General features: G+C 42.5%; 2 protein-coding genes across 13 annotated transcripts in view; both read right to left on the reverse strand.

Annotated features, from left to right (window-relative positions):
* htra1a (HtrA serine peptidase 1a) overlaps window positions 1–12,469 on the reverse strand; it is a 31,069-nt gene extending 18,600 nt beyond the window's left edge. For 3 of the 4 annotated variants that reach the window (XR_004553531.2, XR_004553530.2, XM_034100308.1), the window contains exon 1: window positions 4,204–4,840. Coding sequence is in view for 2 of the 4 variants with exons in the window: in XM_034100308.1 (XP_033956199.1) it covers window positions 4,204–4,663 (460 nt within the window). In the remaining 2 variants the exon portion in view is untranslated. Of the gene's footprint in view, window positions 1–4,203; window positions 4,841–12,392 lie in introns of those variants that run through there. The other variant, XM_071205724.1, reaches the window with a different exon arrangement.
* On the reverse strand, window positions 7,714–26,262 carry LOC117459507 (pleckstrin homology domain-containing family A member 1-like). 9 transcript variants are annotated; one of them, XR_011644562.1, is made up of 15 exons: window positions 26,101–26,262; window positions 21,954–22,177; window positions 21,124–21,180; window positions 20,949–20,994; window positions 17,656–17,753; window positions 17,116–17,247; window positions 16,247–16,387; window positions 13,409–13,477; window positions 12,793–12,857; window positions 12,589–12,652; window positions 12,393–12,482; window positions 11,293–11,366; window positions 10,416–10,490; window positions 9,594–9,868; window positions 9,426–9,482 (listed from the first exon to the last, which is right to left on the reverse strand). XR_011644562.1 is itself a non-coding variant. In XM_034100309.2 (14 exons), the coding sequence occupies exons 2-14, from the start codon at window positions 22,092–22,094 to the stop codon at window positions 9,239–9,241; spliced, it is 1,296 nt and encodes a 431-aa protein (XP_033956200.1). In that variant the 5' UTR covers window positions 22,095–22,177; window positions 26,101–26,262; the 3' UTR covers window positions 9,153–9,238. The 9 variants fall into 9 exon arrangements, 8 of the variants coding, with proteins under 8 accessions (XP_033956201.1, XP_033956200.1, XP_033956202.1 ...); XM_034100309.2 differs by lacking the exon at window positions 9,594–9,868 and having other exon boundaries at window positions 9,153–9,482; XM_034100312.2 differs by lacking the exon at window positions 9,426–9,482 and having other exon boundaries at window positions 9,491–9,868.
* Between the last annotated feature and the right edge of the window lie 1,112 nt (window positions 26,263–27,374).

Below are 27,374 nucleotides of genomic sequence, written 5' to 3' on the forward strand. Positions count from 1 at the left end.
GCATTGTTGCCAGATTTAAACACTGGACTTTATTTCACTGCGGAACCGAGCTTTAAAAAGCCTTACTTTTGTATATAATTAAGTCTAATTCGCTGTCTTCATACTAATTCATCCTTAACTTTGAAGCCCTGATGTGTGGATAGAAAGTCTGCATTTCAATCTTACTGATTAGTGTCTAAACCCTATATTGCTTTGGTAATATTTCACCATCAAGTGAATAGATGCCAGAAGCTGACTCCAGAAGGTCTGTAGTTGCAGGCTTTCCACTGTGTGGGAAAATGATATCTATATTTGGATATGGATAGTGCAGGGCAAGAAATAAGAAGTTACCGCAGACAATGTGGTTAGGTCAGAAATACGTCGTCAGTGCTTTGAGTAAAAGCCAAAACACTTACAACAAGCTTATGTGGAAAAATGATGTTGTTAGTAAAAAAATACCTTTAAACTTAATTTAGCTTTTTTTGTTAAGGGTCAAAAAGCACTTCACAAATCTATTAAAACCGGACAAAACTGAATAAATAAAAAGAAAACACTTGCAACATCAATGGCCGACCTGACAATATAAGACGGTTTTGAGGGTTCAAGCGTTTTTTAAGCATTAAAAAGTTATGAACAACATTAAGTTGTAAGCAATCCTGTATTTTAACAACTGTGTTTCATCAGCTGCAGTTGGATTATTCATTTAGGCATGTGAGCAAGTTACAGACAGAAGGCATGAATAATTGAATGAGTCATTTGGAAATAGTCTATTTTAATTTGGTAAAACAGGAACAAAATAAAAAGGACAGAAAGAGGAAAAATGATTATAGTCATACGTCTAGACTGAAGACGTTGGAGATGATCAAATTCCTCCTCGGCAGTAACTTAAGTCAGTTTCAGTCGTGCAAAGTAAAAGTGGCTCCCATATGGAATACATATTGAGGTTTGATCCTGGATTTATTAGTGTTAAATAAAATGTGCTAATACAGTTAAGCATCAGTTTACAATATGCACATGTCCTAAAGTTAAATCAAGCGTTCAGTGATGGGAAACCTTTTAAACACAAGTTGTTTGAAGAAAAACTGCATTTATTTTTCTCTCACACACACACACACACCACACACACACACACACACACACACACACCACACACACACACACACACACACACACACACACACACACACACACACACACACACAACACACACACACACACACACACACACACACACACACACCACACACACACACACACACACACACACCACACACACACACACACACACACACCACACACACACACACACACACACACACACACACACACACAAAGGCCTCCTATCCAAATCCGCTCTCTATATGCATTGACCTTCATAGCGTGGCTCTGGGCCTCTCCTTTTTCAATTTTCCCTTACATAATTCCCACTGTTTTATTGGCACCCGCAGGCGGAAGCAGTTTTTTCTCTATTCCCTAGACTCTAAATACTAAATGAGTACAGTGAGGTCAGCCCCTCCTCCTCATGTACTCACACACACAGGTTCTATACTGTTTAGCAAACTGAGGTCCACCATGCTTATTCTAAATGTATAAAATGGAAGCACATTTTCATTTTGTTGAAAATAAAAAAAATATTTTTGTGACAGAGAGTTACTCTGTGTAGACCATTTAAAAAATGATTTCCAGTTAGTCATAGTTAGCTTGGCTCAAAACTCATTTTTGACAGATGCCTATGTTATGCCACTAAAGCGTAAGATCATGACTCACTGAGGCCCTGCCTTTCTGCAGTTATAGATATATAGTTGTGCTTTGCTGCTGTTTATAAAATAATAATAATAATAATAATACATGGGACTTTTATAGCGCTTTTCATGAAACTCAAAGACGCTTAAAAATAAGATCTTTGTTGCAGCGTAACAGTAAGGTAAGATTCCAATTTAAACTATTTCCCATTTTGTTGTGGAACCTTCTGTATAAGGATCAAAGAGATACACTGCTATCAAACTAAAATGGCCTCACTAGGTTCAAACATCATTTTGAAAACTATAAAACGGTATATACTGTATGTTGATATAAATACTCCAAAGCTTGGTGACCTTTGTTGACATTTATTACAGGAAAGAGAACATACAAACATATTGTGGTCAGAAAAAGATGAGATAAATATGAATAAAGGAGATTTATAAAAGAGGCATGCAGAAAAGATGGTTGAGCAGAGAGAGAATTAAGAGAATGATCAGCAAGAGAAACACAGGCATCATGAGCAGTAAGGAAGATAAATGAGGAAAACAGACGGAAACATGCAGGAGCAGACTGATAGAAAAACGTCTGATATATTTCCATATTATTGTTGGCTGAGAAAAAGTCTGGGAAGAATGTGCACATTCAGCAAATGTCACAAGCCGGAGTCACAGAGTGCAACCTGACAGAACAGTCACTCAGCAGATCGGATTAACGTCGATACAGATAATCAAGAAAGTACATCCATATTCATCCAGTCAACTTTTCAACAAAAATAGCTTTTTGGGGGTATTCTGGTGGTCTTAGATAAACACCGTGTAAATTGCATGTCATCCATTTCTACTAGGCAGCATTTTCCTGTCAGTCTCTCCATTTTCACCATTAGTATAGTCTTGAAAATGCCAAATAAATTAAATGTGGGTCATTTTATTAGAACCCAGACGCACAGACATGTTTGACCTACTGTTTTTTTTTGACAACTTGCATAGTCAACGTCTTGCATTACCATCCACACAAAATAGGACATCATGCGGAACGTACTTGCATATGTTTTCTTAAAATGGGGCCAAATTACAGGGTATAGTTAAAGTCTCTCACAGGGGGAGTTGAGTTTATTTTCAGTGTCAACTGCACATCAAATCTAATGCTGAAGTTTAAATCAGGAGACATGCTTGGATGTCTGATGTATCAAATGAAATGTGAAATGCTTATTGCAGGTATGGAAATGTTCACTTCGGAACCTTGGAAAATCAGTATGCTTACCGCAGACTTGCTCTGTTTCAGACATGGTTAGCTCTTTGGGCGAAACTTAACAATTTGAGTTGTTTACATGACTCAAAAACAAATGTGGCGATACAGTCTGTGCTACTACCGCGCCCACACAGTTTTTTATGTATCTGTAAACCTTTCCCAAAAATACAGGTTGCTAATTTTGTGTTTTCCTCTGTGTCTCCTGCCTGTTTTAAACTGTCTTCAACGGAGGACGAATTATGGCTTTGAATCAGCGCCAGACATTCCTTCATGTGACTGAGGTGTGATTTACGAGTGACAACAGAAACGGAGAGAAATAGAGAGGGAAAGACCCATTGAAAGAGAAAAAGAAGAGAGAGAGGAAAGAGTTTGGGGGGTTGCTGGAGGGGGGAATATGTTTCCAAGCTTTGAGGTAAGGTCTTTGAGGCAACAGGTGTTGAAGAATTGTTCAGCTGCAGATGTGGTGCACACTTCAGTTCAATGTCTTTAACACCTGTGTGTTTGTGCTAATGTTTTTCAGTCCTGATGTCTCGATAATATACATTCTGTGAACCATTTGAGTTCTCAGTTGGGTTGTTTCATAAAGCAGCAGAACAAGTGAAGAATTATGTCAGTTTATTTTTTAGCTCCACTGGTTAGGGTGAAATACTTGACACATGACACTCAGCTGGTCCATACTGAAACACCCACACATACCAGTTATTACCAATGTATTGCTTCAGTACCTCTTAATAACGGCCTACACTATCCTTCTTATCAAATTCCTTTCTGTTCAGCTAATGCAGACTGCACTGGCATGAACTGTATTGTATAAAACAATCATATGGATCATATCCATGTGACGGCACATAAAGCTTTACATCAGGGAGAGATCATGACTTCATTCAACTGGGCAAAGGTTGAAACAGTTCTCTGATGGGAGTCTAATTGTTATTCAGCAACAAGAGGGAAACACAGTTGGCTGTTGTTATCCGGGACACATGGGGATTGTGTGCCACTGAATGCAGCTTCAGGCTCAACATCACACCATAAAGAACATTTACATATGTACTTTAGTCTATCTGTACAAACTGTTGATCTGAAAGTGAGATTTAAAAAACATTGTTACTTAGCATAACTATTGTAAATACAGAGTGGCCTATACTTTTTTACCCTCACAACTTCCTACCAGATCAACTTCTCAGTCAGTGTTGGGGTCTTTGATGGTGATTAATACGACCCTATCAGCGTTACCTTTCCCGCAGGCTCCCCGCTGAATGAAGAGGACAGGTGGCTGCTGCAGCTTCTGCGCGCGGCGGCTGACCTTCTTCAGCTCGCAGATATTCCGGTAGGACACTCCATCGCTTCCACAAACCGGGTCGGTGGTTTTGCACACGCAAGTCCCACTCTTGCTTCTCCTCCTCACCGTGATACTGTATCCCACCCCGCCAGGGATCGAGCAGTCCAGCCCCTCTCCGCACACCGGGTCCCCGAGCTTCCCCAAGCCGCCGCAGCCTTCGCCCTCGCCGGACGCGCACACCGTGCAGCAGTGGCAGGCGTCGAGGCTCTGTCCCGCCGGGCAGTACGCCGGCATCCGGGGACACATCGACTTGTCACACCGAGCAGGACATCCGACAACATACCGGGTGGAGATCTGCGCATCTGCCGGCACGGATGAAAAGACTACCATTACGCACAGGAGTGACCAAAACATGGTATAAAACTAAAGTCTTCAAATTTAAATATAAAGTTTAAAAAAGTTCCTAAAGCTCGCTCTCTGCTTGCAGTGTAATGGGATGAGAGAGCTCAGTAGTAATGAGGGGGGGAGTCACTTGAGCTGGAGAGGCATTTAACTGAACTTCACTGCACAACCAATTACGCGACTCTACGTTTTTACTGGCTCCGCATCAGACGCAACTCACTTTCTACATAATCACAACAAGCCTGGTGATTGGTGCGTTCACGTAACGTAGGAATCAGAAGAACTGTGTTATTGATTGGTCCTCAGAAGTGTGAGGGTACAATACAAATTAAATAAATAGCAGAAAAAAGCCTGCATGGGATACAAGAGATGAATCACTCAAATGTAATATTTGAAAGTAGCAGCATGGCAACAAGACTTGCCAACTATTATGTAAATGATCCTTGCTCCTGTTTCCCTCCATGGTGTATTGGCAAGGTCAAGGTTATCCAACAGAACCTCTTGCAGAAAATCAGAGACAAGCTCCATGGTCTTTCATGGCAGATATTGGCATCAACTCGGATTTTGTTATTTACAAAAAAGAAAACCCATAGGGGAATGAGCCACAGAGCCCAGATGTTTTATAAGCTTCACAGACATCCTGCAGGCCTATAGTTCCTGCTTGTTGTTTGTACCTTTACTACTCCCTTTCTGAATTAGTCACTCCTGGCATCCCCTCAAGCCCTCTGGCTAATTGGGAAAATCAGTAGTAGAAAAAAAGTTGGGTGGATTGTGGGATTTGTGGAGTTAATGTAGCACTTTGTGAACAACCCTTATAAACAGTCAAATTTGTTCTAATTGGAAAATTGCACGAGCACATTTATTTATTTATGATCCTATCCCAGCTCTGTGGGTTATAAGCACCCCGCTAGCAGGAATATAAACAACATATAATGGGGATATCCAAATAACTATAATTACAGCTCCCCACGTTCAAGTGTAAATAACTCAAGTAATCTTAAAATGTATTTCTATACAAATCTGCCCTACATTGGAAAACTACATTTCTCAGAAAATACAATAAAATAAGCTTGACGTTTATTATTTATTAAAATAACACAGGTTTCACATATTAAGGGAGCAACCTTTAGTCCTGGTGAACAGCAAATCTCTGTTTAGACGTCTGCTGTGAACTGTAAAGGAATCCAGTTAAAAAGAGGCAATGAATCAGTGTCATAAACCGCCTCAATATACTGTGATTGAGTGCAGGCAAGAGGTTTAATACATGTCTAAAGGTTGGAATGACTGGGCAGGGGAGCACCTCTCAGATGCATTGCCTTAAAATGGAGAGAATTGAGGCCCCCTGCGGTGCACCAGAGCTCAGGGTAACACAAGCCTCTCTATCCTAAAGGCAATTAAAGCGGGGCATAACGGGATAAAGGGCAGTCATCTTAAAGACTGGACTTCCTTGAACAGGAAACAGAGAACATATACTGTACCATTTAAACTTGTTTCCCAGAATTCCAGGTTGGCTAATTATTTTCAGAGCACCAAAATGACGACACACACTGTTGACCCATCTAAAAAAAGAATAAGTATAGACCTTGCAGCATCTCCAGAATCATTATGTTGCAATACTTATAGAGCATAAGGATTTAGGCGAGAAGTGGTGGGGAAATCGTCAGACGAAAACAACCTCATCCTTAAGGAACACCCATTCTCCAACCAAGGCTAGAGTTTAACCAATGATGGACTCCACTGAGGTCTGTGTGATCTCTCCAGTCTGCACTGTGATGTCTCTGGCTGCGAGTCGGGCCCCTGAGATTCCAAATGGGGCTTCGCTTCCACGTCGAAGCTACACCAAAGTGTTGCATCCTACAATAAGGAGCGGAGATAATATATGAGGAGAATAAGTAAAGACAACTTGCTTCCTGACGAAACACCAGCCACGTTGTTTTCAAATCTTTCTGTGAAAACACTCGACATCACACTTATCAACCCTCTGGTGCCTTCAAACGCAGGATCCCCATCACGCTGCACTCTCAGACGGCAGCCCAGAACGTATCGCCGCTGGTTATCTGACAGATTAAAGAGGCTTTACATATTCAGTGTTGCTGTATGACCTCACTCTGTAAATCGTTCTACACATACTGCAGCTATAAAGCCAGAGGCTGCATAGCACCTCATTAGGAGCAGATGAATGATAGGCAGACGCGCATGTCTAATTCATCAGTGTCAAATGCATACTTTGTGCAGTGATTGAGTATATTAACTCAAGTAGTGCACTTGTGAGTTACTTCATTTCGTATGACTTTATACTTCTTGACCAGGTCAGCATTGCAAATGAGATGCTATCTCAATGCTTTTATCTGGTTAAATACAAAATAAAAAGTTCGACAGTTCGACTCAAAGAGGAATATTGTATAGCTTTAGTGCAAATTAAGATTTTTTCAAACAAAAAAAAACATACAACCCTGCAATAAAAGTTGAATAATCAATACCATAATAACATTTGCAGGGGCTATTTTTGCTTCAGGAATGCTTTTGAAAATAAGTAAATATTTAGTTCATTCACACTGTGCATGCAAAGAAAAATATTTGTTTTCATATTGATACTCACAACTCAATATTATATTTATTCAGCTTTCAGGGGAATCATCTTGTGACCATTTGATCATAAAACATTTGTGAACTGATTGGGCACTTATCAGTTTTAACGGTTAAATGAATGTATAATTTATTCGATTATTTCTTTGGTATTAGTACAAATAAAGTATATGCTTACAAAAAATTAATTTCTCCTAAATGAATTTCTATAAATGAATACATATGTGCTTCTGTGCTTGTTGCAGGTGTTTTCCAAGAGGATATGTTATATCACTGATAACTCAGTCATTGTGTGAGTAAATCATAACTGATGACAGCAGTAAATGGAAGAACCAGAGTGAACACATTCTCTCGCCACAAGAGGGCAGAAGAAGCCTTGAAGACTTACCTCCAGCTCTGACTTTACCCTCAGAGATTAATTGTGCCGTGTGGATATATCAAAGCAAAACACGGAATGTTTCTCCAGGAAACCTGAGCACATTTTCAGTGTTTATTTCTTTCAAGTCATCCACATAATAAATAGAGACAATTCAAACCGATTACACCAGACTGAAATGGGGTGGAACAGCTTGACTAGTTTGGTCTGAAATTAAGCAGGCACTTAACAAAAAAAGGTTAGTGTGTATTATTTAACAGGACTACAGTGAAACATCCTTAAATTAAACCATAAGGCAGCTGCCTGCTGCTGGGTTGGCAAAACAAGTACACAGCATTAGATTAGGAAACATCTAGAGCATATAAAAAATAAATCTGCTTCACACAGCTCTATTCTGCAAACACACAACACACAGAGCCGCCGTTAATAAAAACTAAAAAACAGAAAGACAATCTGAGGAATCATTAAAAAGTTAACATGCAACGGAAGAGTCTGAGCTTAAAGGTTTTTGTCCGTTTAACTGTGACCCAAATAGTTTGCAGGGTGTCAATACTCATCTTCAAACGATGGACTGCAGGTTAGACGCCATGCAACGGTAGACAGTTATTATCTGTAAGGAACCTTACCTATATCTGACAGAGCCCTATTGTTGAAGTTTTTATTACTATGAGAATTACAAAATGCTTACAAGCGTACTCCTTGTATGTCTTGTTTGCCTCCCGCGTCCTCGAGCTTCACAAAGTCTGGTATGCGTGAATCTAGCTTGCAACAGATGCTGGTTCTGAACTGAAGTGATGCAAGTACTGTTTTAGCTTTGAAAATAACAATAACTGATCAACTGTAGAAACTAGATTTACATGTGAGCTACTTGTTCTTCGTAATTATTCTTTCCGACTGAATGTGGCTGTAGTACATTATACTACACAATGGCTTATGTTGAATACCTACAATGTTTGCATCTTGTCCTCGAAGAGTCCAAAATCTTTGAAATTGAAATATTACATTCAATCTCAGACTCCGGTATAAACCATATCTCTATTGCCGGCCAACATTGGAAGTGAAATCCAGGGTTACAATGCGAGTGTATCTTAATCAGTATATAGGAGGTGATGAATATCCATTCCTCAGTTTGAACACCTTTGCTCTCTAGGATAAAGGAAATAGTTAGCGACCATGACATTTCCCTTATTTTCTTGGCACCAATAACTCAAATGTGTGGTTTTGTTTGACAACATCATCTTGTAAATACACCATTGTAATTGGGAAAGCAGGAAGGGGGGGGGGGGGTGAAACTGGGTCGTCTTCTTTGGCAGTTCAGTGGTGACCCAACTTCTTTCTTTAGCACACTGACGGAGGAAGTTTGTGACATTATAAATTGTCCGCCAACGTCTTCCCATTTTTCTTTTACCAGTCTCACACGGTTTCCTTTTTTTTAAATCGCTGTCAGCATCCAACCTGAAAAGCAAGTTTCAAAATGTCCAGTGCAGCGTCTCAGACCTCGCTCACCGGCAGGTCGGCGTCACCCAGGTCCAGGGGCGGTTCAGGCATGTGGGGCTTGAAGCTGCTCCGCCGTCGCCACGGTGACTCCTCGGGGCGATTGATGGTGGTCTCAGGTGGGTGGGCGGTCACTTTGCCAGGCGCGGTTTCTCCTGCAGGGACAGGCGCGCTGGCGTGCGGCTGTGACTGGGCCGTGGCAGCAGACTCATGAAGTGCTCGCTGTCCCACGCCAGGCTGCGAGCGTGGACCGCACGGGACAGCAGCCCCCCACTCTGAGTAGCATGGTGGCATGGCAGATATGGGCGAGCGAGGGGCGGGGGGGCCCGCGGGGGGGCCCGCGGGGCTGCGGTAGAAAGTGGAACGGCCGTGCTCCTGCAGCAGAAACAGCAAGAGGACACAGAGAGAGCAGGAACAAAGACAGTGGGTGTTAGTAAGCAACATGGAGTCCTGTGGAGTTTAATGGAGAAACCGAAAGTTACAGACTTGGAATTAGCACCGGCATGTGGAGCCTGACGCAGGTTAAGCAGAGTTGGTACTGAAGGTTGAAGATGCTGAAGAATGTAGCATTGCTAGAGAGTAGAGATGGTGGTAGTAGCAGTAGTAGTAGTAGCAGTAGTAGCAGGAATAGTGGGAGTAGTGTCAGCAGGTTTTAGTTTTGGTAGTCTCAACAGGTTGCAGTGGAGGAGCAGAGTGCCTTAGAAAGCAGCTGTTGGTTGTTGCTCATTATTTCACAGCTTTTCATTGTCAGATTTCAATCTCTGTAAAAGAAAACAGAAGCATAGGAAAAAGAAAGTAGTCCCAAAAGCAGAGAGGGGTGGCACTGAGAAGTTGGTGTTATGTTGGTTAGAAAAAACATCCCAACTATAAAGCATCAAGACCCAAATATAACTAATAAGATCCACATGTGTAGTTTCTACAACAGCAGCACTGTGACTTTGAAGGTTTGCGAAAATGGTCAGTAAATCCACAAAGTACCACTAAGTAAGAATACATTTCCTAGCACAAGGATATCGAACAATCCTAGGGACTATGGAGACTCACAGATATTTAAGAGATGCTGATTTCAAAGGTCAGAGATCAAGCTGATACTAAGTTTTAGGGGCCATTAAGTCGTCAGATCAGATAATAAGCCCAAGCAACTTTCACACATCAACATATTCACATGTAAATCAACAGACTTCTATAAAAAAAAACATTAGTTTGTGACTTGGGCATTGTTGAGTCCTCATTTCAAACTGTTAAAAAACACTGAGCACACAGAAGGTAAAAGACTATGGTGTATATCAGAAAGAGAAAGAAACATACAGGCAGCGAACAGGAGGGAGGAGGAGAGACAAGCAGGATGTCACACATCTAAGACAGGTACACAGCTGCAGCAGACTGCAGAGACGACAGAGCATGAGGGGAGAGAAACAGAAGGTGTGAAAGACTCATGGACCCAGTCACAAAGACACAGAAACAGGCTTCACACATCATAGCTAAGCTGGTCAGGTAGGTCATGCAGCATGGGTTGTATCTGAATTCATGTATATTCTTATTTACTCTGAAGCATCATCGATAACAGTGAAGACAGGCGGAAGCTGTGCAGGTAAAGCTATAAAGGAGGAAGGGAAGGTGGCGGTGACTGCAGGTCTCTCCGAGGTTAGTTCGTCATATCTCAGCTGTTAAAATATGACTTCATTGCATTTCCTTAACTTGAGGTTCGCTTGATTTCAGTTGCCCTGCTTGTGGAGAATGTCATCACATGTGAGGGAAGATAAATCAAGCCCACCTAAAGTCAAAAAACTCCTGAAACAAGATTGTCCTTTAAAATAGGAACCGTCTGAGTGCACGGAGGGAAATAGGCTCAAACTTTGAGCTCAGCTTAAAGTGACGGTGCGGCTAAAAGGAAAGCAAAGGAGGAGGAGGAGGAGGAGGAGGAGGAGGAGGAGGAGGAGGAGGAGGGGTGGATGAGAGAAGCAGCGAGAACAAGGGTGTGAAGGGAGGAGCGCTTGTTGGGTTATCAGAGCCATACTTAGAATGTGGTTGGAAAAAAAGGAGCATCAGATGTGCGGTCAGATCTGATTTGCTTTTATAATATCGACAACCGCAGAGGGGCCAGCCAGTAAGTGGAAAACAGTATTAAAAAAGGTCAACTTATAGCTTAAGGGGGGGGGGGGGGGATTTAGACGAGCTGACATACGTGCTGCTGCACTCCCCGATTCGAGACGTATACCTCTGTATACAGGGGTTCGACAGCCGTCTGGCCTGCCGCATCTGCAACAACACAGTGCAAAGCAGTATTAGAGCGGATGGGCTGTCTGCCCACAGGGAGAGGAGCAGGTGGAGAGAACGTGAGGAGGAGAACAGTACAGAAGAGGGAGAGAGAGAGGAACATGGGGGTGAGAGTAAAACAAGCAGAAGAGAGAGAGAGAGAGACACAGGAGGGAAGAATGAGGGGACTGTAGAGAAACGGACAGCCAGAGGACGGCAGAGGACACGCTCTCCTCTGCAGTCAGGATGTGGATCTGCTTAACGTCCTCCTGCTCAGCTCGGGCTGCCGCTCTCGGGCTGATGGAGCTCATTATGTGGCTCTACAACTCAGGGAGAGTTCCCACACACATGCTATGGTACAGTAAGTACAGTAGTCATTCAACATGTATGGCCTACTCATGACTTACTTCAGTAAAAAAGAAATCTGTATGCGGGCCGGGGGGGCATGGTGGCTCAGGGGTTCAGGCCCAAAACACGCAACGTCTCTCCCCCGTTATTTCCTGGTATTCGTCAATTAGTGAGTGAGAAAAGAACAACACGGCCAAAAAGCTAAATCTGTATTTGGCTGTTGGGTATTGCGTAGAGGTGAGGCAAATGCCGGAAAGGCCGTTTCAAGTTCAAGGTAAATACCTTGAAAATAGCTCATTAAAAAGATCTATTAATACATATAATCATTTTCTTAGGGCCTGGTAGCAAATGTACCCGTTTGGCTGTGAGCAGGATTAAGCTCGATTCATCTTTTCACAGCCGCAACTGCTGGGCTAAATATATTGGAGATACGTCAATAAAGTCACGGGGGGAACTCATCTGAAACAAAGTGTCTGAGTTTGAGATGAGGTCAAAAAGGAGATTCTCTGCAGCTTTGTGAGAACTTGTGAGAGCAAGAAACTGCAAACAGTAATCAATCATTACATGAGTGTAACAACACAAACAAGTCATGGGAACAGTCCTGACTCGACTCTTTGGACCACTAGATGATGATCAAGTCTGAGGTCACCCTGTTTTATAATGTACTGCAAAAATACATACGGTAGCAGCCGACCTCCCGGGCCCCCGCTGGGCCACGATGGCCCCTGAGACGGCCTTGATCCAGCTGTGCATGTCCTCTGGACTGTCCGCCTGGTGGAGACATAACAGAAAAGAATAGTGAGTGACAGAGAGAGAAGAGCAAGCGAGGAGTGAGAATCAACCGGACATTCCTTGGAGCTGAAAGAAAGCATCCTACCTGTATGTAAAACGTCCTTGATGTCGTGACGACTTCAAACAGATTATCTCTCATCATAATATCACTGCAACAAAAGTGGGAAACAAGTCGGATCATATTCCTCTCATCTACATCTCCATCTGAGTCAGGAGAGGTAAACACCGTCCCCCCGGACAAAAGGCTTTTCTGATGTACGGTGGGAGAATGCTGGGACGCGTTACATACCTCTGTTTGCACTCCTGGACTTTGTGAACTTCCTTCAGTGGGATCATTCTCAGAGGTTCTTTCTCCTGAAGGAAGGACAACAAGAGTGCATTAGAAAAAGAAACCAAATGTTACATATCACCATTTGCAAGTATATCAGACATTCTTGCTGAGATTGTTCTTGTTTCATTTGGACAGAAGACCTTGAACTTCTTTAAAAGTAACATACTGTCTACTAATGGCTGTAACTTTGTTTTCTTTCATACAGCAGACAGAGAGTCTATGTCCTAGGGGCCTGTTGATAGCCAAGTCAACGGATAGAGCTGTCAAATAAGGGCAGACCCAGACAAGGACAGGGTAGGGATGTGCGGTCGGATCATCCTGAGGACAGAGAGTGTGTGTGTCTGTGTGTGTGTGTGTGTGTGTGTGTGTGAGAAAGGCCGCAGGGAACAAGGCATGATCGGACATGTGAAGTGGAAGCATTGAATTCCACAGGCTGCAGATAAAACATGTTGGAACGCAGGTCTGTGTGTTTGCTGTTACTCTGCCTCAGACTGCGGGGGTGCATCCATAACCTCATTCATCATCAATACAAACATTCCCTAAGGATAAACAACACTTAATCAAAGTTAATTACCAAATCTGACTTGAAGTAACTCATTGAGTTTTCCTCCAGGAGGAAGTACCGCCTCTTCCAGTTCCTCATCTGGAGGAAAAAAAGGAAAAGATATTCAGACATATTTTCAAAGCAAACAATATGCCACATTTTCCAAATGGCTACAAGAATATAAGCACTCATTTCATTCTCGTTATAATCTAGTCCTAGCCACATTTTACAATGCCGAAATACATAAAGAGGAAGATGATTTATCAAAGTGGCTTCATTTCTTTAGGCTGTTCTTCACAATAAACAAGCCGAAATCTCATCATCTGCAAGTCATAAGACCTAAATATCCTTCCAACATATAGGTGATAAATACGGAGCCCTGGGGGGTATACTGCGAAGCAGGATTTTCACTTAGCCGGCTAAATTCAGGGAAAACTCCGGCTTTCCGGTCCTACGAAGCTGGTTCTCTTTTTAGCAGGCTAGATCTCCATGGTAATATATGCTAAGCAGCTAACCTGGTCGGGACCAGGTTAGGTTGCAGGCTAAGAGCTCAACTCAGTGAAAGCACCGTCTGCTGACCAATCAGAGCTCAGTGTGCGGAGTTTAAAGCGATCAAGTCATATTACAGGAGAAAGGAAATACAGAAAAGCTGCCGTCGCAGGAAAGACGGCCGGCAAAAATCACCGACTGTGTGAACGTGAACATGAATAGAATATCACCTCCCATCTTCAGAGCAATCTGACTATTATAACATTAGCGTTAAGAAAGCTTACTTAAATATCGGCCACAACATAAGTAACCGGATCAGAGTACATTAAGTACAGTCCGCGGCATATCACTTCATAATGTATCATATATTTTATTATCCGAGTCAGCTGAGCCGTATCTGGCCGTGCAACACTCACAGTGTCACATACTGTATGCAGAAGTATTATTTTAAGCAACACATTAAGTTGACGAAACACTCGAGACAAATGTAATTGAAGTCAGATCGTGTTTTAGACGGGGCAGTGATATCATAAACCTGTTAATGTACGCATTCAAACACTTGTTCTGTTCCCAGCTGTATTCACCTTGCAGGTGCAGCTCTGTGGCTTTGATCCTGGATAAAGTGTTTAAGTCATGGATGTTTAAAGTTTAACTTCTTCATTTTTGACTAGTATTAAAGTTCACTTTTCATTCAGGAAGTATGACGCTGCGCTGTCAGTATGCTACTCCATGTTTGTGATTGGTCGAATGCTCCAAATACCACCCCTTTCATGTGAACGCGCACCTAACTAGATAGGGCACGGCTGGCTTGAGCGATCCACTTGATAACCAGCGTCGTAGGACAGTTTAGCGAGAGCGCGTATGTTTTGGATTAGGCCAACCGGCTAACTCAAACATATCCAGGTTAGGTTGAACCAGGTTCGCAGTATAGGCCACTGGAGGGTTCATGGAGAGAAAAATAAATAAAACGTGGCCACGTTTTACTTTCTTGTTCGCACGAGTTAATAAAGCGTGGGTACGGGTTAATAAAGCGTGGGCACGGGTTAATAAAGCGTGGGCACGGGTTAATAAAGCGTGGGCACGGGTTAATAAAGCGTGGGCACGGGTTAATAAAGCGTGGGCACGGGTTAATAAAGCGTGGGCACGGGTTAATAAAGCGTGGGCACGGGTTAATAAAGCGTGCGCAAGCTTTAATAAAGCGTGGCCTCGTTTTATTTAAATTGAGGGATTCCTGTCCGTGACTCACAGAATCTGCTGCTGCCCACAGCTGTTCCATAGAAGGAAAACATCCTTCACTTTATGAAATCTCTGTGGCACCAGTGGCCTCTACTACGAAGCAGGATTTGCTATTTACACTATTCCTTCATGAAGTATGACGCTGCGCTGTCAGCACGCGTCTCCATGTTTGTGATGGTAAAATGTTGGTAACCCCGTCCCTTTCACGTGAACGCGCTCTCAGCCGGACAGAGAAACCCTGGTTGATTTGCTGAGTTGATAACCAGCTTCGTAGGACCGCTTAGCGACATCGCGTTTGTTAGGGTTAGTTAAGCCGGGTAAATCAAACATATCCAGGGTCTGTTGAACTGGCTTCGTCGTACAGGGCACTGGAGGCAGTAACGTGTAATTCAGCAGAATCTGAGAAGAGCAGCACCAGCTGCAAAGAGCGGTGCCTTTTACTGTTTACTTCACTGCGTTGCCCTTCATTAGAACCGCTGAATAGAGATCGAGGCTGCTACGTTCAACCACACACACACATCGAACTACCAGAGTATTCCCCTCGTTTTATGAAGGAGATGTCCTGTCACCGGGGCGCATGATGTGTGTGTGTGTTTGTGCTCAGCTCCGCTCTGTGTGTGCGGTGTGTTTGTGTGTGTCCGACACCACCGGCATTTGTTTTCAAATTACCACGAACAGTAATTTACACAAATCTGGTTCTCCATAGTTATATGTGTATTCCCAAGTGAAAGAAATGTGTTTAATCTTAATCTCGATGTGTCCTGCCGGAGTGCACCGGAACGAACCACACACACGCTTTATTAACTTGTGCGCACGCTTTATTAAGTCGTGCGCACGAGTTAATAAAGCGTGCGCACGAGAAGGTCTCTCGTGCGTACGAGAAAGTAAAACGTGACCACGTTTTATTTATTTTTCTCTCTATGAACCCTCCAGGGCTCCGTAGATAAATCTTCTTGTTTATGTAACTTTAATTGAAACAATGATATTTATCATAAATTGCTTTGCGTGTCCATGTTGAAGTTTGCTAAATGCAGTGCTTTGTTGCACTTTATGCCGCCGGTGCTGCAGCCAAAAGATGTTTAAGAGTGACCATAAACATCTCTGAGCGATACTAGCAGGCCGTGGGAAACAAAGTGAACTCACCACCGCTCCCTGCTTGACGCAGTAGCCGGACTTTATGACGGTGTGTTCTTGAGTCGGCCTGCCCAGGAAGTACGGCAGCTGGCTGTGAGAGCGATGGATGGCCTCACGCTCCGCTTTGTCGGCACCGTCACCTCTGTCATGCTTCAGGGTGAAGGACAGCGGAAAGATCGTAATTGTTAGTTCCAACAAAATACAAAATGAAAACGCCAGCACAGATTTTGCGTAGTCTGAGGGCGTGGATTGTACGACCACAAAGCTTCAATCAATGTCAGACTAATTTAAAGTAAAAAGGTATTTATATTACAGAAATGTGTGAAAATGAAAAACATTTTCTAAGAGATCAAGGTCATCATTTAAAATATTTTATTTGTCATACAGACCGCCATAAACCAATATTCAGTTAAAAAAAAAAAATGTTTGTTATAAAAAATCTGCTCATTCTAACATTTCGAACTGGGAATCTAGCTTGATTAATGACTTATCAATAATCAAAATATGTGCGTAATCTATAGCTTTAATAGTTGAATGACATTTTAAAAAGTCAAATGTGTTATTTGTGTTGTTTAATTATATTTTCTTACTTTTATTTAGAGCAATATTATATTAAAATCTATATGAAGTGTTCTGCCTTTATTTGGCAACTGTTGTGTTTCCTTGTAAGTTTAAAATCTTTGAATCGAGTACATTCTGCATTCATGTAAATACAGCTTGTGTGTGTGTGTGTGTGTGTGTGTGTGTGTGTGTGTGTGTGTGTGTGTGTGTGTGTGTGTGTGTGTGTGTGTGTGTGTGTGTGTGTGTGTGTGTGTGTGTGTGTGTGTGTGTGTGTGTGTGTGTGTGTGTGTGTGTGTGTGTGTGTGTGTGATGTTTACCTGTGTCTGGGTGACAATGGGGACTCCTGCAATGATCTCTGTCCGATAGGAGACTTGTTTCTTGGGCCCTACGACGTCCAGCAAAGACTTGAGGTTCTCTGCATTCTGCTGCCCATCAGACGACTTTGGCACCTTAGGAAAACACATATCAGAGGTTTGGTGACAGTTATGTATTGAACACATGCATTTTGATCATCTTGTGGAATTCAGATGTAGAATAGAATAAATCGTTTCCTCTATAGTTGAAAAACAGTGTGCCTTTACCACATTTAATATCCATTTCCTTTCTGTTATGCCTCATGGAGAACAATGGAAAAAGTCCTTTATCCCAGCACTCAGTACAACAATACAGCATCCTGTTAGTCACGCTCTGACTCACTCATATCTAGTTTCTTGACAGTCTGCTCAATTCTACAGAAGAGGAAGGAATGAAAGTTTCTCTGAGTGATAACATGAACAGATCAGTGGAGCTGACTCAGGAGAGGAGTGTCTTATGCTTCTCTGCTCTGTAAGCTGTGTGTCGGTGTGTGTTTGTCTTACAGTGATTTTGGTGGCTTTATTGAGAGCTTCAACCCAGTCCACAAGGTCTTGCTGGTCGTTGGCCTGCAGGAAGAACTTCCTCATCCCAGCATTGATGACTAATGGATCATAAAAAAAGAGCAGTGGGAACAATAAAGATAGTGAAAGTATATTGAGACACAATCAGACTTCATTCCGTACACTTCATCATCAGATTCACTCTGAATCACAAGGAAATACACGGTAAAGTACAGGAGTAGCATGAAGTGGGTGCTGACTAATTGCTGGGGTGTCAGCAGCCACGGATTTCTCTGGAAGTGAACAATAACTGGGCCAAGGGACTCTCCCACACACTAGCAGCACTCCCTCATGTGGAGGACAGGGTTCACACACTTTTTCACCAATGACCTTTACCTAATTTTCCATAACCAAAAAAAATAACTCTTTCTCAGCCGTACCACTGAAAATGGTTTATTTTAACATGGAATAGGAAAATAAGGTCTGCATATGAAACATGTTGGTCCGATCTAAACAAATCAAATAGTAGGCTTACTAGATTCTACACGCTAAAGCAACTAAAATCTCTCACCAGCAAAATACCATTTTACGTTACGATACCGTATTTATTATCGTTATAGTATTACTATTTCGGCGATTAGATAACATATAAATTATATTTGATGCAACTTTAGTTACATTTCCATAACTTTTCCAGGGCCTGGAATTAGCATTTTGAATTTCCAAGACTTTTCCAGGTTTTTAATGACCGTAAGAACCCTGGGAGGATGAGCCAGCTGCTTCAGTCTGCCACCACCTTCCCTCTTCCAACCAAGACAGAGGGAAAAAAAGCCCATGGCAACCAACCATTACATATTCTCACACCCATGTGAACATGAGAAAATGTCCTTTTCAATCACAAAATACATGTTTGCGCCAAATGCTGATTAGCTATGGATCAGGATTTAGGAGCTGAAATAACTCAACTCAATCCCTGCTTGTGTCTCTTCTATTTCTCTTTGACACCACGGGAATGAATTACATTGAAGCTGGACGGGTAAATCTGGCGGGGGCGAGCTGCAAAAGGCTAAGGGAGCTCAAACTCTGTGGCACAATGAGGATCATTCTTCCTTGTTCGGGGTCTTTTTGTCCAGCTTTTAGACACACGCAAGACATCTTCTTTTCCACTTCAATGTAAAATAATCTGTCTGCAGATTCATTTTGACTTCAAATGTGTTCTTTGTATGTTTGGAAGAACTAACTTGCATGGTAGTGGTCTATTGAGCAATGGGAAGAACAATCTGGGAGGGTATCAGATCTGACTCATAGTTAGACATGAGAAAACAATGTGTGCTGCTGAGAAACGCAGCCAAGCAGCAAAGTTCACACGACGCGACGCTTTGATGTCTCTGCCCACACAAAAGCAACAGACCCATAACCATCATCATCCCAGACTTCAATCAAGTCTCTATTCCTTACTGTAAACACATCTGTACGTGTGACGCCTGACTAACTTGGACGTCGCTAAATACTTCACCACTCTATGTTTCGTGTTGCTCGATGCAGGAGGAAGGGGAGCACCAGAGTTCGTAGATATTACAAAAACATGTTGCATCCAAACGGCTGTTTAAAAATAACTTCATACATCTCAGAATCAGGTTCCGACTAGGATGCAGGCATCCTGTCCAAACCTCAACAAGGCAACTGGTGCGCACACAGAGCCAGACTCGGTCGCTCATCACACTGCTTCCTGCTATAGAAGCAGATGGAAGAGGAGGAGAGGGGCTGGTAAACAATGACAGGGATTGGAGGTGCACTGCTAAAAGATTCCATTTACATTCTGGTTTTGACCACAAAGGATAAGAAGGTTTGGACAAATGTAAAGACAAACTATCTTTGTTGCAAAAGATTCACAACAGACATTCAAAAACTAGATACTTTCAAGCAAAACCCACCCAAGGTATAATATTTGCGTGCATCAATATTACTCGGTTGTCATGTACCTCAAAGGCTATTGGTATAACAAGATATAATGGATCACAAGCCAATCAAAACAATAAAGGTTTAAAACGATTTAGAACAGCGTTTCCGCCAGGGGGGCATCTTGCCGTCATTTGACGCCGTTATTCAGTTTGGAACACCCCTGAACCCCCCCCCCCCGCCAAGAAAAATCCATATCTTATTGGAGGGGGGAATTCATTCAATTAAATTGCTTGTGAAAGGCTCCTCTGCAGCAACATGTGGATGGAGAAATGTCCAATTGCTGGGCTTCAGATTTAAAGACATAATCCAAGAGACGCATCAGGTTGTTGAAGTACTTTTCGGACTATAAGCCGCAACTTTTTCCCCCCTTTTTTTGTACAGCTAACGGCCACTAGGGAACCTCCTAAATCTATGGATTTTACAGGTAAAATTAACCACCTTTAACACTATGGGCTCTATGATCGGTCCGCGCCCGCCACCTTTAAGCGGCGGGCTCCAGCAGAAAAAGCTGGAGGCCGGAAAAGAGTGAGACAGGTAGTAAAAAGTAAAAGTGGAACCGAGAGACAGAACGAGAGCAAGACGGACAATTTAGCTGCTGCGGCTTATATGCAGGTGCGCTTTATAGTCCGAAAAGTACGGTACTCCAAAAGCATTACTAAAATAATGTACTTTTTCACACAAAGTACATTGCCGCACTTAGTTCCCAGCACTTAGTTCCCAGCACTTAGTTCCCCCATGGATCAGAGCCAATCGCGTTCACACCGGAATAAGTCCCTGAGGGAAGATTACCCAAATGAAGCCGCAGACGTCACTTCTTCTTCTTCTGCTTTGGGTTTACTGGCAGGCTACAAACAACTTCACGGCGTATACTGCCACCCAAAGTCCCCGGAGTCGGGGATTGGCTTCAGTAGAAGCTGCTGGGACTCCCAGCAGCTTCTACTGAAGCCTTCCGAGTAAATCGCCAGAAGCACCGACACCTCCACCGCTCCCATGTTTTTTTTTGTGTTGCCATAAGGTAGTCTTTCTCCGTTGGTGCGCGGGGCTAATGCTAATAATGCCAGCAAATACAATGACGGCTTCACAACATTTTTCAGAGTTTTGCAATTCGCCCAGCCAATCAAAAATTGGAACTTTTTTCTCCCCAGGAAAGTACCGCCTCTCTAGCAGGCACTGAAAGGGGGGGAAAGTTCTCATGAACCAAGTTCTCTTTTTGGTGTGAACGCAGAATCCCAGGAACTATCGGAACTAAAAGGGAAAGTACTCGGGTGTGAAAGCGCCTAATGCTGAAAGATTAAAGACAGATAGAACGACTGTGATGATCAGTGTTTTCTTACCGAAGCAGAATTCTGCCTTAGGCCTCAGCTTAGTGGCGTCGCTGACCTAAAGGAGGCCAAAGAACACATTTGTAAGCTTACTCAGTAAAACCAAATACTGTCAATGAGTAATAATTCATGCATAACTGTATCATGGTATCGTCAGTTGCACTTCAGTGGTAAAATGTATTCTCACCTTAGAGATGTAGGTTAGTTTAAGGGAGCCAACACACTCTGTGCCAACAGGCAGGTTCTGTGGGGGAAAAGAACAATATACTGTGTGAAAATAAATGAACTGAAAGCTAAAACTAGCTAATTACCAGCAGCTTTAGTTGTGAATCATATTATTTGTTTGGAGAGTGTAATCAAACAATGCAGAGGACGTCGATATTAAAGCACAAGTATATATAACCATGACATTTATTCCATGATCGTTTCTTTCTGTGCTTCTGAAACTACAGGATCCAGATTTAAAATCATTAAAATTTAAGCTTTTTCAATCTATAAAAAGAACGAGACTTGCTGAATTATTTAAAATGGCTCTTGCACTACATGATTGATGAATACTTCATACAACAGAGCACTTGAAAAAACACAGCATCTCTAAACCAGCATGATGTACACGTCAACAGGACAGTCACACTGTAATAACTGTAAACAGCTAAAACACAAATACACTACGAGCCCTGACCTACTCCCATGCCTGTAATATGGGTCTTATTGCCATCAGCTAGAATTACATAATTGTAAAACTCTCCCATCCATGTATGACTGTCTGGAAATGGAAACATTCAGCCTGTACTTAGTTTTGTGTTCATAATGAATGACGACAGTTTAGCTAGAAGTGTCCTGCAGTTACCCTGCATCGCATGAGAGCTAATCATCCACACTGTTCACTAACGTTAGCTGGGATGCAGTTGCCTGTAAGTTTTACAATTGTTGTTTATTTGGCCTGTGCCGTTATTTTTGGGATTTGCTCTCCAACATAAAGCTAAGAGCTAAGCTAACACCGCCCCGTGTAGTTACCTGAGGGTTGTCCATGAACCACACCAAGCTCCCCTGCTGCGTGTCCAGTATGAAGTATCGCCGCAGGAACTTGCCACTGCTCTCGCTCTCTTCGATGTCCAGGAAGCCACAGGTGCGGTTCTGTCGGTCCGTGTAAGGCATCTCGCTGCCGGGACATTCCCTGGCCTGCGGGGGCCGGGATTGGAGAGGAGAGGGGGGGGGGGAAGCGGGACCGGGAAGAAGTCCTGAAGGACAGAGAAAGAGTGGAAGGAGAGATGTGTCACGAGGGGAAAAGAAGAATTGCAGTTGTCTTTGTGGAGAGGCTTTGCTAGTGTGACCTGCTCTCTCTCTCTCTCTCTCTCTGCATCTGCTGTATCTCTGCCACCTGGAGCTCACTGGGCTGCAGCCTGCCAGAGGATCATGTGACACAAACCACAACCCCGCCTTTATCCTCTTATATCAGCCTCACCCACTCTCTCTCCCTCTTTTGCTCCCGCCGTGTCCCTCTTTTCCCTCCCTAAACACTCACTACACACTGTTACTCACATCTCCACCCACCCTGGCTTGCTCTTTCTTTTTTTTGCAGTCCTCTCCTCTCTATCTCCTCCCAACTGCTCTCTCATCCGATTTGGCAAGCCTCTAGCCAGCCCCTTCTATCCCCTCCCTCTCTCCCTCCCTCCACAGCTGAGCACCCAATTGAGCAGAGTCGAAAAAATATATATACGCCACTAAGCTCAGCCATGTTTGACACAAAGAAGCAACTCAAACCCCCTCAGGACACATCCCTGAAACCTACAGCTCTCTGAAAATAAGCAAAAAAGTAAATGATTATAGTTCATCTGTTTGGGCCTACGTGTGTGAATGCACTCATGTCAATGTCAAACCCTGTGTGGGTGGGTGCAGCATTACTGTGCGCATATTGTCGCATTAGACTGTTTAAGCTGCTGTCTTTTTTGGACCCAGCCTAAAATATGTGATTGAGATGAGTCTTTGGAAAGCAAAGATAAAGACGCTCTTTCTCCAGGACATTATGAGCACTGTGTGGGCGGATGGGGGCAAAGCAGGGACAAAAGGCCTGGTTGTTGTGCATGGACTCTGAGCTGAGAGCATCTCAGTTAGTCCCTGCATCTACCGAGTCATCACAGGCACGAGAAGAGAGCAACTCTGTCAGACTATCTGAGCTCCGCACAAACAGTGATTGTTATGTGACCGTGAGAGACGTCTCTGTGGAGAGTTTAGTGATCCTGTAAATGAGGTGATGTGCACAAGTTAATCTGCATGCATGCCCATGCATTTCAGTGAGGCAGAATAGATGTTAGAGATAATGCAAAACAAAATCCTAACAAGGTGAAAGGCAACCCTGTTCCCTACTGCTTTTAATTCAATTAAACAAATATGTTGGTGGGATACCTTCAAAGTGTGGGAAAACATGTATACTAAGTATACTAATATTGGATTTATGAAGTTGTAACCCAAATTGATATGTAAGTTGACAACATTATGCAGGGATTAGTCAATCATTGTCTTATAAAGGCATAGTTACCTCAGCAGTTAAGGAATACACTCAGTTTGGTAGCTGGCTGATTGACATGACTGCGTGAAGTTCACGAATATTTTGGAATTGTCTTTGCAATCTTATCCCCATTCATGCGAAGTTAAGACAAATTGACAATACAAATGCATAGAAATCTTACTTTAGGTGCATTCACACCGCAGTACTTTTCCCACAAAGGTTCATGAGAACTTCGTTCATGAGAACTATTTAGTTTAGGGATTAGTCAAATGAAGCCGCTGACGTCACTTCTTCTTCTTCAGCTGCTTGGGTTTACTGGCAGGCCGCAAACAACTTCACGGCGTATACTGCCACCCGAAGTCCCCGGCCGGAAGTCCCCGGAGTTGGGGACAGGCTTCAGTAGAAGCTGCTGGGACTCCCAGCAGCTTCTACTGAAGTCTTCCGAGTAAATCGCCAGAACGCCATGTTTTATTCTGTGCTGCCATAAGTTAGTCTCTCTGCGTTTGTGCGCTGGGCTAATGCTAATGCGAGGATAATAAAATGGCGGCTTCACAAAACTTTTTGGGAGTTTTACGGGGCGTGGTTTGCAATCCGCCCAGCCAATAGGAAGCCATAGGAAGCTTTTTCTCCCACGAAAGTACCTGCTCTCTAGCAGGGACGGAAAAGGGGGTAAAAAGGTTCTGATTAACTCATTTGGGTTCCGGCTCTTTTTGGTGTGAACGCGACATTTCGGAACTAAAGTGGGAAAAGTTCTGCGGTGTGAATGCAGCTATTGGCTTTTTATAGATGTATTACTTGTGTTATCTATCCATTATGTTGAGGACAAATCCACACTATCCTAGTTTCTATTTGAGTAGTCATATCTTGGTTTCTGAAGCCATGATATGTGCTCAAGCACATAACCAGGATACTTTAAAAACAGATCATTGCCAGGTTACTAATGTCCAAATGAACTCATTCTGTGTGCTCACAAGTGGGAGGTTAAATACCAGCACTTCCTTTATGATGCAAGAAATACTGTAACAAGTAATACCTGAAAGTATGCAGAGTCAGAACCAAGAGACAGCAAAGATAAGCTCAGTCCGAGTCTTTACATTTACTGCAAGGCTTAGTCCACATCACATGCCGGCCAACTGGTCACACAAGACAAGTCATAAAACAACAGTTGGGACCAGCTGGGTTTCCCAGCAGAGGGTCAATAGTTTATTTCCATGGTTTAAGGCTACTGCTGTGTCATCAAATCCAAACAACAGCTGGAAATAAATGTGAAGGAGAAGCTTAAATGTTGTAATGCCTACTTACAAATCACTAATCTAGGTGTTAAGGAGATCACATTTCATTGTGCAGTAAAGTAGTACTAACTAAGCATTTAGTTTGAGGACCAATGAAATCATTCTCTATGAGATTAAGCACTGAGGTATACATGTAAGCTTAATAAATTGGTACTCTACAGGTGAAGGGTGGGACAAGTCATTTCCATAAAAAAAAAAAGTAATTGTTGGTTAGAGTCTTTCTCTAAAGCAGGTTATACAGGCTTTGGCCTTCATTTACTCAGTCAGGCGGGTCTTGTTTATCACAGCTAAATGCTCGTGTGGGGTTTTCATTTCAAGAGCTGCACAACATGTAGATATTCAGTAGAGGGTTAACTAGTAGCACTGACTCTTGAATTACGACCTTAAACCAGTGGTGTAAAGTAACTAAGTAGATTTACTCAAACTCTGCACTTAAGTACAATTCTAAGAGACTTGTATTTTACTTGAGTATTTCAATGTTTTACTACTTTGTACTTCTATCCCACTATCATTCAGAGTTAAAAGTGTACTTTTAGTTACTTTACAGATATGGATTAATGTTGTGAAATATAAACAACACTTAACGACTTTAGTTACACCTGGAGTAACATTCCCAATCCACCCTGAAGTGTACAAAGTCCTTAAAACTAGCTCCACCTTTACCAGCTTTGATAACACTTTAATGCATCAATGATTAACATGAAAACACATAATATATATTATTCTGAAATGGACCGATTTGCATAATAAGTACTTTTACTGTTGGTAGGCTACTTTAAGTATATTCTGACGCCAATACTTTTACTCAAGTAATTTTGAATGCAGGACTTTTACTTATAACTGAGTATTCCTACACTCTGGGACTTCTACTTTTACTCAAATACAATATCTGAGTACTTCTTCCACCTTTGCCTAAAACCGACGAGCTTCCACATTCTGAGCAGTTTAACGTTAAAATAACACTTTACGTTAGAATGACAGATAGCTAACGTTTGAGCTAGCTAATGTCAGAATACCACAACACGTTGACAACATTAGTGTTAGCAGCATCAGGGACTGAAGTTAACTGGGAAACACGGCTCAGGTTAGCTCGTTGTTAGCAACTACTGTTTATTCACGTCTCAAACTTGTAAAACAAAACATTCAAAATGGTATTCATTTGTCACTTAAAACTGCCACTGTTAAACATGCTACCAACCATACGTTAGCTAACTGGCTGAGAAGTTTAGTCATACACGATAACCTAGCTACCGTTGGAGACTCGCCTTAGCTAGTCCCGTTAAATATAACTGGCATGTTCAGCTTCACGGAACCCATGTTTATTAGTTTATCTACTTTTGTTAAACATTACAGGTCATCTTACCCGAGTGTTCCCTCCTGTAACTGCTGAAGTCAGCGGGTGTTGGTCTCGGTGTTGTCGGGTCTCTGCCTCAGCCCATCTCATTCTCCACTGATCCAGACAGAGCTGCTGCTGCTGCTGCTGCTGCTGCTGCTGCTGCTGCTGCTACCGCTACCGCTACTGGTGAGAGGCAAGCATAGATGGTGTATAGTGAAGATGATCACTCTGGTGTTTAAATAAATATAGACGATGTGGTTGGTAGTAAGGGCCAACACCAGGGGTTTAGAAAAAACTCAAATCATAAAACTAAACCCAAATTCAATCCCTACTTTTTAACATTTTGAGTTTTTACATCGCCAATAATGATTAGCCAACAAATATACTTTATTATTATTCAGGGAATATTCATAAACTTTTAAAATTATTAATAATAATACCTAACATTTATTTAGCTCTTTTCCTTGTACTCAAAGATGCGTTACAAGTAAATTATTAAAAAAAACAATTACTAAATAAATAGTCCTAGAAGAAGAATTGTTCTAACTGAATTAGATATGTCTCTAATCAGCCTGTTATAATTATAATAACAAACTGGCACTAATTTAATTATTCTGCTTATTCTTAGACATTATCTGGAATATTGTCTGCTTACTGTAAGCAGACAATATTGTCTGGAATATGCAATTTGCATATTATATATGCAATTTGCATATTGAGACTGAGTCTCAACATATGGAGAACAGAGTGGGGACTTTACTTAGCGACATTCAACGTTTAAAAGCTGCAGTCATTTTGGTTTGTCTATCGGTAAGCCACTTCACAAATCAAATGTCCCTTTAAAGCCAGAAATCTAGGTGTAGTCATGGATTCTGACCTGAGTTTCAACAGTCACATTAAAACAGTTACTAAATCAGCCTACTATCACCTAAAGAATATATCTAGGATTAAAAGACTAATGTCGCAGCAGGATTTGGAAAAACTTGTCCATTCTTTTATCTTCAGTAGACTCGACTACCCTCTCTGAAGAACCAGCACCTTACCGTGGTAGAGAGGTTTGTGTGCCCTGAGGAACCTGGGGGCTGTGTTGTCTGGAACCTTGTGTTCCTGGTAGGGTCTCCCATGGCAAATTGGTCTCAGGCAAGGGGCCAGACTAAGATTGGTTCAAAAGACCTCATGAAAGACGACACAAGAAGTGAGGATACCCGGCCCGGAGGAAGCCCGGGGTCCCCTTCTGGAGCCAGGCCCAGAAGGAGGACTCTTCGGCGAGCGTCTGGTGGCCGGGCTTGCCACGGAGCCCG

The sequence above is a fragment of the Pseudochaenichthys georgianus genome, chromosome 15, assembly GCF_902827115.2.
Source record: "Pseudochaenichthys georgianus chromosome 15, fPseGeo1.2, whole genome shotgun sequence".
Lineage (NCBI taxonomy): Eukaryota > Metazoa > Chordata > Actinopteri > Perciformes > Channichthyidae > Pseudochaenichthys > Pseudochaenichthys georgianus.

Bases quoted from the DNA above. Each gene is read 5' to 3' on its own strand.
- LOC117459507 (XM_034100309.2), bottom strand. From the start codon at position 22,094: ATGCCTTACACGGACCGACAGAACCGCACCTGTGGCTTCCTGGACATC. The intron at 16,388-17,115 runs GTAAACATCACA...TTCACCCTGAAG, and splicing joins CCATTGTCACCCAGACACAG to CATGACAGAGGTGACGGTGC. The intron at 13,478-16,246 runs GTGAGTTCACTT...TTTTTCCTCCAG, and splicing joins GCGTCAAGCAGGGAGCGGTG to ATGAGGAACTGGAAGAGGCG.